Here is a 12,300-nt window from a genome sequence, read left to right on the forward strand (position 1 = left end):
ACTTTATTGAAGGAAAATTGCTTATTTTCGTCTCCAAATCTAGCGGGAACAAAGATAAGGCGTTACTGAAAGTAAGTGCCGAATTTCTTGGCGAAATACCGTTTTATCTCTGCGTTTTATGGGCAGATTGATATGTTGTTCGAAGTTGACTTCGCGGCCGCTATGATGCGAAAATCGCATTTTAAAAAGCACCTCTTTCGGTTGAGAAATTAGAATATATTTTTTAGCCATCGATATTGTGTAGCTTTAAATTTTAGGCTTTACGGTGGTAGCATTACAACGTACTTAAAATTTTGGTTTTGGTTTTTGTACTTTAGGTGTTTTCAAGCTCAATAGTTGTTTTTATTTCGAACCATGGCTACACGTGTTCCGAAAGAGCCCTCTATTGTAAATCCAGAAGATCTTTACGAAAATTTCCTCCAGAAAAGCTTGGGTGAACTAAAAGATTACCTAAGTTTAAGGGGGTTAAGTGTAACTGGTAAAAAAAGAGAGCTTGTCGCCAGAGCCTTTTCTGCTTGTGAACGTAATGTTCGGGTTGTGGTATCCGACGAGGAGTTGAGGTCGAGACTCACAGTCGAGTACCAACAACGAATTAAGAGTCTTCCTAGAGACCCCAGGCATATTGCAGAGGATGAATGGAGAAACGATATGACAACATGGCCAGCTTTAGACCTTGGGAAAGTGTTCTCTTTTACTTTGTCAAAGAAAGAATTTGACTCGGATTATGTAGGGAAGTACAAGCTTTGTAAAGCTTATTCCTACTTTGTCAGTGGATTCGTGGGTACGGTGTATTCACACACATTTGTTTCTACCGGAGAGTGTATTTTAAAGTGCAAAGTTACACCATCCCAACGAGTCAGAGATGAGCCACGGGCTTGTGGAACGATAACTTCTCTACATGCGAGTGGATGACCCATTTTTTCGGATATCTTCTGTCGTTGTTACAGCCGCCGACACAACACTTATCTCCAAAACCCATTTAGCCAAGGGTTTCTCTTTGCCGAGTTAATTGTTTTTTAATAGTATGTTAGCCTGTCTGGACGAAAAAGTTTTAAGGGCACGTAAACATATTTATTTCAATTTTTCCTCTGCCCAATTAAGTTGCAAAAAGTCTTTAGAAAAAGCAGTACTGTGACCTTCTGGCATTATGTCAGCCGCGAGGTCACGTTCTAAGAAAACGATCCCAGTGTTCCCATAAAACGCAGAGAATAAAAGGTTTTTCGCCTAGAGAAAAAAGGTCACTCACCTTTATCAATGTCTTATCTTTTTTAGCGATGGATATTGATTCTTGTTCCTGAACAAAGCGAAAATTTAACGAGGGTAGCGATGCGCGTCTTATTATCATAAGAGATTCTAGGACTCGTTGCCTAGCAACGAGGTTTTGTTTGACCCGCAACCAATATGGCCGCTAAAACCGTGGAAGGATCTATTCATTAATTGTCAATGAGTGATTAGCATACTTATTGACTGTCTGCTTGCTCGCGTTTGTTTTGCTTTCTGCTTCTTCTCAGAATTCCGCATGTGTTGGACCACAGGCGTTTCAAGCGTGATGTGGATAATTTTTGCATTAACAGGAATACCTTATAACTTAAGATTGAATTTTAAGCGTAAACATGTGCCGTAAAAAAAAAAAAACAAACAAACAAACAAAACAAAACAAAAAAAAATGAAAATCAATTTTAAAAAAATGGAAAAACATAAAATTATAATAAAATCGAAAAATATAATATGTTAAGTCTCCTTACATTTACTCCGTAGCTGCCTGGTCGCTTCCGGTCTCTTAACGCTACTGTTTGACGACTTTAACGACTCAAAGGCCATTAAATTCAACAAAAGTCGACTGATTCCCCTCAGATTGCCACCAGTAAGAGCTAATAGCGAATATCTACCCGTTCGAGCACAAATTCCGAATTGCTCCCAAATTTTAGCGAAAACAAACAATAATGTTATTTTAACCATTTAGCTGTCATGTTGTGCAAGACATGTCTGGATAAAATTTCAGTGGGAATAAAAATTCATAGATCGCTAGTTTAGTTTGGCGCACGATGGCAGGATTTTCCTCGTCCATCTGACCCTTTCTCTTCCGAGGGAACGAGGCATTTGAGCACCGCTTTTAGTCAAATTTTTACTCTATCCTGGAACCAGCTGCTGGCGGCAATGTGGATAACACGTGGCTTCAACGTGAAATTCTCCTTCCATCACAAGTATTGAAGCCAGCATAAGAAGCGCAAGCGTCAACCAAAACGCAAAAGATCAGCTCGGAAAAAAAAAGATCCGTTCCTGCGTTGTGCTGATTCGCGTGCGATCTTTTGAAGTCCATTTTTATAACGAAATAGGTTTGTGATTGACTTTTGAATCAAACTGTGAGGTTTTTGTCGAAGAATATTAGTTTGATGTGACCTCTACCAAAATTTGGAAAATGCTTAATTTATTTTCGAGTGTCGAAAACTTGAAAACTATAATTCGCTCTAATGCGACACGGCCCTCAGTACGGGATTCAAATTTCAGAGCTTCCAGTAATATTACACGCACTGACTCCCCGGACGGTGTTTTTTTGCAATATAGAGCAATAGCAACAACCCTCCTAACGATCCCCCGGCAGAGTCACTCATTTGATCAGATGGGCTTTGATATTTGAATCCCGTGGTTAGGTCGTTCGCAATCAGCATGACTACAAAGCCAGAATGCATGACAAAACGAAGCGTCCGTCGACATGGCGGAATTTGGTAACTGTTGCGTTCGAACGGGTAAGTGTTTACTATTCGCTCTTGCTGGTGGCAATTTGAGGGGAATCAGTCGACTTTTGTGGAATTTATTGACCTTCTTCGAGTGACGACGGTTGGTGCTCGGAACCGGTTCAAGTGACCTGCTTTCCCTATTTTCAGTGCACACCACACGAACAAAGACATTCGATAGAATTATGTCAAAAACGATCTGAAGGGAAAAGGTGGCTACGGAGTATAGGTAAAGACACTTATCACGTTATATCTCTCGCTTTTATCTTCATCTTTATTCTTTTCTAATTTTTCTACAAGTATTTGACAATTTTTCATCGTATTTGTTGTAATTCGTGAACGTGCACTTGGGAATCAAGTTCTGCGATGGGGGTTAAGACTGCTAACATCATGACGTCGCGAACGGGACTTTGAGCGCAATGCTCGACGAATTCGCTTTAAATTTACCTTAAGTATCTCACAAATCTCATGGCCGAGACGAAACACCGCGTCATAACAGCCACGAATATTTTTACAAGTATATTCTTTAAATTTTTTTTTTTTGAAGGCACAAGCTTAAAATTTAATCTCTTGATTCATTACGTATTCCTTAACTTTGAATGACCTTTAAGCACCAAAATCACACACAGTACGTTTGGGCTGCCCTTAGTTGGATAAATAGAACGACAGTGCCGTCGAACCTTTCAAAATGTCAACTCGCGGCTTAACACTAAAACGATCCGTAGAGCAAACTTCGCAAGGATTGGACTCAAAGCTATCAAAAAGGCGAGATTCTGCTTGATTAGCCTTGCTTTACTTTTAGTTGCATTCTACATCCTCTTAAGTTGAGAAATCACTTGGGCAACTGTCTATGAACGGTCTTCTTTGTGGGCATAATAAATTCGCTTTGAATCTTTGAAAGCGGTTGGCTAGGCATTTAAATAATCCCCTTGTAATGTTCCTAATTTTATGAAAGGCTTTTCCAACTCAAGAGTTCATTATTGAAATCATCTTGTGCATTTAAAGTATCTGATTTCATAAATCGCCCGCGGCTACAGAGTTCTGAATAAATTTTCTAGAAGCAAAAGCACACAGTAACATTTATGACCATCACGACTGACAGTTGATATAATGACTAATTAATGTGTTTTCTTTTCGCACTGACAGCCACTATTTTTAATTACTTTAGAAACGATATCAGATGTGTATATATATATATACATACATATATATACATACATATACATACATACACATATATAGCTATTTCAACGGCAAACTGACTTTTAGAGTAACAAGGAAGCGATAAACTTTAAGGCTAAATTAAAGAATGCAGACCAATTTATATATAGACTCAAGACTCGACGCGCATGTAGATTATTCCTTGTGCTTTCATCCACTGCTTGGCCAAACGAGCCACCAGATATACGCTCCTTCAAAAGTGGCCTTGTATTATGTAGTTGCTTCAAATCTAATCATTTTGACAGATGAAAATATAAGTAAAATAAATGATATGAATTTCATAAATTTCACGTCACGACAGGCCACCCAGCTGATTGTCAGCGATCACTCAAACTGGGCACATTTTGTTCATAAGTCGTGATTGAATAAGATATCGAAAACGTTTGTTATTTAGCTTTCAGATCATTCTGAGGAGAAATATCTTTAAAAGCATTTCACAATTGATAAGAATTCAGTAATTACTTTTAAGTAACAGATGTTTTTGTGGTGTACCACGAACACGTCTACGCATAGTTTGTGGATATCAGTGTTCGTAAACACTGGGGACGTTTTTTATTTCTCCTAGTGTATGAAAGAAACTCGTAAGGTCTTCTCTATAGCATCTAAATCCTTTGTTAAGAAAATGTTCTTAGTTGCCGACAACGTGTAGACTACGACAGTCTCTCCCTTTCGGCTAAGTCCCTTGCGCGAGTCGGAAAAAAAAACAGTGCTCCTGTGGTGCGTCGACATCAATTTTTTTTCACTTATTCTTTTTGATTCGCTCAACGGACTTTGCCAAAAAGGAAAGACTGCTCGAATTCTAGACGATGTTTTCTGCATGTGCAACACTTTTGAAGTTTTCTTAGCTAAGATTAAATTGTCATCGTTCAGTAAACTACAAAGTTTTGCAAAGAAATCCTTTCATGTTACTGACGTGCAAAACTTATAATCAAAAATTGGACTCAACACGAAACGAGATTCCGGTAACCAATAAATGAATAGAATTCAGATTAAATTCGATAAATTTAACCCCTAACCCTTTTCATAATGGAACAATTATATAATCTAATCCTCGTAAATTGAACCGTTTAACTAGAATCCTTAGGCAAGATACAAATCTATCTCGTAGCACCGAAGCGTGTTCAAAGAGGACGAGTAGGAGACAGTGTGATCCGCATTAGAACAATTCCGTGGATTTTAAGCCTATTAAAGTATTTTGTAAAATTGATTGATTTGGTCCGGACCCTTTAAGGTATACTTAAAGTCAACACTACTCCTTTAGTTTAAGAACCATTGATAAATCGTCGATAGCGGTGATTCATATACTTTCGGGTCGACAATGTTGTTGAGTGATGTCTTTAGACTCTTACCTTTGGAATCACCATTAAGTTTTTAATCTCTAACTTTAAAATCGGCCTCCGAAAAAAAAAAAATTTTTTTTAAGAGGGTGTCTCTGAACTTGGAGCGCCGCATCCTTGTCGCGAAGACAGCAGGATAATTAAACAGCATTCTGTCAGATGATGTTTTAATCTGACCTTCAATTTTTTTTAAGATCTTCGCTCTAAATCAAGCCAAATCAGTTTCTGCAAATATTACAAAATTCTGTATTTAGCATCAAGGCCTCATGGGGCAGTCTAATACTATAAAAATATATAAACATCGCCTATTGTAATCTACTTAACTTGGCGCCGCATTAAGACTGTTTCTGATAGACTTTTGCGGCTCGCGCTGTTTCTTTGGTTCAAACTCCATATTTACGATAAATTTTTGCATTTATGCAGAAGTTATTGAGAATAATGACTGTTTCTGATAGACTTTTGCGGCTCGCGCTGTTTCTTTGGTTCAAACTCCATATTTACGATAAATTTTTGCATTTATGCAGAAGTTATTGAGAATAATGCTGTTTGCAATGTGTGTCACTAAAATTTTCCCTCGCACCCAAAGTTTACTCTAGACGGCTTACACATGGCTTTTTTGTAGCTGTCTACGTTTCAGAAAAAAACACAAGTAACAGCCCCTGGGCTTGAATTTCAAAAATTTCGTCTGGAATGATTAAATCTTTATCAGTATTATGTCTGTTTGAGCGATATTCAATAATTAAAGAGCTTATCCAAAAAGCCTGATATATCAAGTTCATTTCGTCTAATTAATTCCTTCTGTTGATTGGTTAATAGTCTTGCTTGAAAAAGATTATGAAATGCACTGAAAAAAATCTCTTTTTTCAAAAACCTCAATCTACCCTTTAAAACTGAACTTCAAAAGCCGGGCGTCAGTGTTTAAAAGACGTGCAATCTCTAGTTTCTCCTATAAGAACTGTATTTCCCATAGGAAATACAATTCTTATCGGAGAATTCCCGTGAGAGACTCAGGCAGATACGGTACAGGGCGTGGGCCGAGAGGGAGGGGGAGGGTTTCAAAGTAAGGGGAAAAGAGTAGAAGACAAAATTCTCCTTATTCTTTCCTTCTCGGAGGCCAAAAACAAAGAGTTTGATCCTGTCCCGAGAAAGACTGAATAAGAAAATGTTGATTTTCTTACCTGGAAAAATTTTAAAAGACATAATTGCATCACAGTCGTGTAATTTTTTATGTATTTATTTTTGTTCGTTAGGAACTAATATTTCAGTAACAATTGTTGACGAGCACATATAACTCTTGCCTGAAAAAAAAGGGTCAGTGGTGAGTATAATTGACTTTCTTTCGGACTGTCTAGTGTGCTTATTTATGCATTGTCAATCGTTCGTTTGTTCACGAAGGATTTTTTCCTTTTACAAAAGGAATGGAGGGAAATGTGCCCGTAAAAAGTTAGGTGATAAATTTTCCCATAGATATTTCCTTCGCTGAAATAAAGAGACGAGAAATTTCTGTTGTTGATTTTGGCCAGTGCGGCAATGAATTGAGTACCCGTAGAAGAAGGCAAAAAAAATTAATTCGAGCCTGGACACTCATTGCATTATTCATTAGGGCACTAGGATGATCCCCTGTCGTCACATATCTTTTTTTCATCTACGAAGACAAGTACAAAAATTCACTCTGTACTTAACACTGAGATTGGGCTTCAAGTGCACCATACAACTTACCTAACAATGAGGATCAGAATGAGGATAACGATGATGAGTTGGCGACCAGTTTGACGGTGAGGAAGATTTTCGACCTTTTTTCTGGCTAGAAAGACCAGAAATCTTTCACAGTATCACAGCTTTCTTGAGAAAAAGGCTGATTTTACGACCCTCTTTTTTCAAAAAAGCAACTGACCAACTCGCGACTATGAGGCCTTCTTAATTAGCTAAACGCCTGCTCTAAAATTGATCCCAATGTCCAACCTTCCGGAATAATAATAAACGATAAGTGACGGCAGGGTACTAATCCAGTTACGCTCGGAAACCTTGAAGGGGTGTAAATCCAGCTTTATCTCAGTACCCCAAGGTTGTCTTCAAAGGCACCGATTTAACTTAGATGTACCGTTGAATTCTGGCCAAATTTAGTCGCGCATTTTTGCACGAATATTTACGCTCTCGTGGCTTTCAACAAAATTGGTGTAAAGTAACTTTTCGCGCTCTGTTTGACTCAAGTTTATGCATTAGCCCCCGTATGTCTTCGGTAGGTTGTGTTTTACAGCTACAGAACAATAGCATGAGAGAGAGTCATGATTTAGAAACCCGAGCGGGAAACCCCTTCCAAGATTTCTAGGGAAGACCCCATGGGAACAAGGAACGACTGTTTTCCTCTGCCGTTTTGTATCCGGCTTGCGACGTTCGTTCGCCCTCAACTTGCTACCGGAAATAGCAATGATCTTTCTTATTAAGAGCCACAAGTTAACATCCATTTATCTTACATTGTAGAGATGCCATTTTGTCTCTTAGTGATCCGAGGCCTGTTTACACTTTGTTTTAGAAACGTGTCTGATAGCTCAAGTTCGATTACATGCAACCAGGATGATGCGTAGAAAGGTTTTTACATCGATGGCAATTTTTGGTGGCATCTATGCTATTTGGCTGATTATTTCAACAGAAAGGCAGAGATTTAAAGGTAAGAACATAAAAAGATGTAGATTGTCCGGCATTTCCTATATTAGCTGAGGAGAGACTTCCTTGTAACTCGGTCGAATCCATTGTTGCGTCTGTGTTCCCAGATAAATATGTAACTTGAACTTTCAGTAACATTTTTTTGTGAATAGAAATGATTTTTCTCGTTTTCGCTCCTTTTCTGCTCAACATGATTCAAATTCTGTTAGATTTTTCCTCGCAAAATATGTTTTTACCTGGTTAGGTTAATTTTTTTTTTGCATGAAATCACTCACGTTTTCGATTCCACCGCTTTCCGTCCATCGTGTTTAAGAAACACAACGTTAACAAATACTTTGTTATTTAGTTTTTATTTCCTAATCTATAATGTCGTTGTCGATTTGTATCCCTTTGTTTTCCTTCGTAATTTGTGAATAATCATGGTTTTTCAACCACTTGCAATTTGGCTATATGGCTATATACCACGGCTATCTTTATTACCCTTTCACTTTAGAGCTAAAGACCAATCCCATATGTAGTATCTGCTACGCATTTCTTGCTATTTCAGTTGTAAAAAATTTAGTTGAATTAAACCATATCCCCTCATCTAGTATAGTGTTATGGCTAGCAATAGAATTTACTTTTTGATCACTCCTGCGAAAAAAGGCCCAATAACACCTGAATAAGGCGCGCTTCAGCTTGTTGCACTTTGTATTTCGGTCACATCAAATGTTTTTAAGCCTTTTGCACATATTTTCGCCCCTCTAACATTCTTTTTAACCTGGCAGGAAATGCGTGCCTTTACTCAAACTGTTTAATGCGCTTGGAGTGGTTCCTGAAACATTTTATAATCCAATTATAATGTCTTGCGCTTTAATCAGTCCCACTGAGGTGCTTGAAAATAAACGACGTTTTATTTCATCAACGATTTAGAACGATTCACTCTCCAGTTTTAGAACTTACTTTGTTACACTGTGTTGCAATTCATCTCATTTTCCAAGTGGTCCCATGCATCTTGATCACTTGTGAAGAAATAAACACGCACATATATGCGACGGAATTTGTAGAAAATCCGCTCACGGTAGTTATTCTCTTCTGAGTATTTAATCTAGGAACACACTGTACTCAAATTCACGTACATGAATTTTCAGATCAATTTTATTTTTCTACTCAGGAAGAGTAATAACGACTTAATGAAAGCTTGATGAGTTTTAGAACAAAAGTGAAAATAACAAGGCAGATAGCGGTACGCGTAGCTGTTAAATGTCCCGTTTTGACCCTAAAAATGTTCGTTTTTGAAAATAGATAGATCTGCTGCTTCTTTTCTAGTATTTTCGTTTTTCACTCTCATCAAAGGTCAGGAAGTGGAATTGAGAGATGATCACCAAAACTAAAACCCTGTGACTTGTTAGATTCGCGACTTAAAGCCTTCAGTAAATCCCTACGGAATCTGACGAATGCTACTTAAGTTAATGACTTCTCGTTCAATTTAAACGTCCAAATAGTAATCGATCGGGTCTCGGATACAGCAGCGTGAGTGACGTTCAAATTTTTTTTTCCTTTTTGCTTAGTGTAATTTAAAGTTCACTTGCGAAAATTACTTGATATAAGACCGTATAATTCAATTAAGAATTTTTTTGTGTCGTCTTGGGGTTAAATGTGTTGTGTTCTTCATTGTTCTTAGCAGTAAAAATTAGCGGTACAAATTGTGGGAATTGGACAAATAATGATTTATTAGGGAGACCCTATATTGACGAGGGAATACAGTACTTTACTGCTAGTTGCTTGGTATGACGGAACTCGGAATAAGCTCGGTCCTGATGAACTGCGCCGAGAATTTGTTTTGTTTTGTTTTTTTTACCGATTTCTATCGAATGATGCGACGAATTATTTAAGCGAAGACACAGAAATCTTTAGGCTTCAGCTGTATAATAGAGGTGATTGGCCTGTTGTTTACACCAGGTGCTGTTCCTTTGTCAAATCTATTAATATCCACAATCTGTGTATTGAAAATGAGGTCAAGTATAAATAAAGGGAATGAAAGTATGTCTAAGCTTGTTGTTTTTCCACAGGTCTCGCCTCAAAAGAATCATTATATAACACATCAGGATCAGGATGGTCAACAAAACCAGAGGTCAGTAAAGTGAAGAACAAGTTAAGAACAGCAAAAAGTTACTTTAAAATCAAAATTTTCCCCACGATTCATATCTCGATTTCTCCAAAAGCCTTTCCTCACTCCCTCCCATACGGTCGAGACAAAGTTTCAAGTGCCAACCGTAACATGTCGCGTGTACTACAAAGAGGAGACATCCTCTGTTATGGATGGATTATATCGAAAAGTTCGTTTTGAGTTTGAGCTCCAATCAAAACTCAGCTTTTTCTCATGATGTTAATTGTCTGGAAAATAATAACATGCCCTTAAAAACAAATGACATTTTGACAGTCCAAAGACAGTTCATGAGTTTCCTTGGTGAATATGAAATTGGTAGTATGCCTTTCCCGAAGCCAGTAGCGAGTGTTTGACCGTAGAACAACTGACAAAATATTGTCAAGGTTATAAAGAATTGCAGAGTTTTTTAAGCTTTTTGACTGGTTCAGAAAACCTACCACCACTTTCTTAACCAATCAAATGCAACACTAAACGAATGGCGACCTGGTCTCTTGCGTTTTCTCTTTCTTTAGACATTCACGAGACATTTAGTTTAATTCCAGTTGGCTTATGATTATATTTACTTCTGTTGCGACTGGTAGTTAAAATTACTTCAATTGTGGTTTTCACCCGGGTCAAACGAAAATCGCACTAAACCTTTCTACTTTCAGTCCGTTCATTCTATGGCATCCAGACAAGAAGAGAGAAAACGTCAAGTTCTGGCATACTGTAAAAAGACGAGGGCAAGAGCACTGCAAGCTAAGGACCTAAATCATTTCATAGTGGACAGCAAACACCGACTGGTCTATTGTTATATTCCTAAAGTTGCGTGCTCCAAATGGAAGAAAATCATGGCGAAACTTGTGGGGTTGACTGGCAAGTCTGTACACAAACAAAAATTCAACTTTCTCAGCTATCACTCCAAAGCTGATATACGTTATATTTTGCAGAACTACTACAAGTTTCTTTTCGTTCGCGAGCCTTTTGAGCGACTATTGTCAGCGTATAGAAACAAACTGACCAATCAAACTGATATCTACAAATTGTACGCGAGCAAAATCAAGCAATCTGTCAGAGTAAGACTGGGCGCTAATGAAACATCTTCAGCACTTCATGGAGAATTTAAGTTCGAGGATTTCATATCATACTTAATCGATACTCACTCAATAAGGGGGAAAATAGATGAACATTGGAATCATTACGATAACCTCTGTCATCCGTGCGAGATAGACTTTGATTTTATCGGAAAATACGAGACATTAACAGAGGATGCTCCATTTGTGTTACGCGAGGCGGGTGTGGATCATTTAGTATCATTTCCTCCTGTCCGTTACACATCAACTAGGAACAGCTTGGGGGATTACTATTCCAAGGTTCCACGAGAAGACATTATGCGGGTCAAGAAACTTTACCGTCGCGACCTTGAAATGTTCGGGTACAATGCTAAGAACTCTCTAGGAAGCATAATAAAGTAAACAGTTTCTGACCAAATTAACGTGATGTCAAAAGTGACCATTATTGGACTGTCCAAAATCAAAATATTATATTCTCTTGCCTAAAGGGAGGTTTTTAGATCTCTTTCCTTGTCTTCATATTAGAAGGGAAAACTACTAACACACAGAGCTTACTGTAGACTACGAGCACTCGAGTAAAAAAAAAATCAGTGGAAAAAGAGTTGATGGTGGTGCGCCGCAGGGAGCTTTTTGAGACACTTCGATGTGCCGCTACTTTTCGAGCGCCTCACTCATGGAGCTCCCGCAGTGCATCGACGTCACTCCAAGAGCTCCTCGCGGCGCGCTAAAACCAATTTTTTGTCACTACCATGACGGACTTCGCCGAAAAGGAGGAACTGCTCGTAGGCTAGGCTCATTGTCACTTCTATTCAGTTCGATCGTATTTCCCACCCCACCCCAGTCCTGGTTATGTTAGAGTTTTTTTCTTCAATTTTCTGTTAAATTTTGCCTTGAGAACCATCAGATGTAAACTTAATGGAAATACTCGGCCTCGATGACCGAAGGAATCTCGTTTAGGACAAATGAAGCCTAATTGTCACAAAAGGCAAATTAACACTTAACTATAATAGCCAACGGAACAATTGTGAAATGATTCGAAAGGCTGTTTTTGTGCTCATGGACATTGACCTGCGTTTTATGTCCGTCTATTGTCCTCGTTTGCCCTGAAACTAATTTCCTCATTAAAACTTCAATATACTAAA

At 38.2% G+C, this 12,300-nt stretch overlaps 1 protein-coding gene across 13 annotated transcripts; it reads left to right on the plus strand.

The window, feature by feature from the left end:
- Positions 1-2,000: 2,000 nt before the first annotated feature.
- On the plus strand, positions 2,001-12,300 carry LOC113683954 (carbohydrate sulfotransferase 11). Of its 13 annotated transcripts, none has more exons than XM_089197205.1 (7): positions 2,659-2,747; positions 2,886-2,964; positions 6,544-6,611; positions 6,897-7,068; positions 7,796-7,961; positions 10,009-10,070; positions 10,757-12,300. In XM_089197205.1, the coding sequence occupies exons 5-7, from the start codon at positions 7,868-7,870 to the stop codon at positions 11,558-11,560; spliced, it is 960 nt and encodes a 319-aa protein (XP_089053331.1). In that variant the 5' UTR covers positions 2,659-2,747; positions 2,886-2,964; positions 6,544-6,611; positions 6,897-7,068; positions 7,796-7,867; the 3' UTR covers positions 11,561-12,300. The 13 variants fall into 13 exon arrangements, with proteins under 13 accessions (XP_089053324.1, XP_089053329.1, XP_027057042.2 ...); XM_089197204.1 differs by having other exon boundaries at positions 6,947-7,068; XM_089197198.1 differs by lacking the exon at positions 6,897-7,068 and having other exon boundaries at positions 2,001-2,747; positions 7,775-7,961.

The sequence above is a fragment of the Pocillopora damicornis genome, chromosome 2 (genome assembly GCF_964200805.1).
Source record: "Pocillopora damicornis chromosome 2, jaPocDami1.2, whole genome shotgun sequence".
NCBI lineage: Eukaryota > Metazoa > Cnidaria > Anthozoa > Scleractinia > Pocilloporidae > Pocillopora > Pocillopora damicornis.

What these genes read in the sequence shown, in the direction of transcription:
- LOC113683954 (XM_027201241.2), top strand. Translation starts at nt 2,685, where the DNA reads ATGCATGACAAAACGAAGCGTCCGTCGACATGGCGGAATTTGGTAACT. An exon ending in TAACTGTTGCGTTCGAACGG is followed by an intron (nt 2,748 to 2,885) that starts GTAAGTGTTTAC and finishes CCCTATTTTCAG; the next exon opens with TGCACACCACACGAACAAAG. An exon ending in AAGGTGGCTACGGAGTATAG is followed by an intron (nt 2,965 to 10,008) that starts GTAAAGACACTT and finishes GTTTTTCCACAG; the next exon opens with GTCTCGCCTCAAAAGAATCA.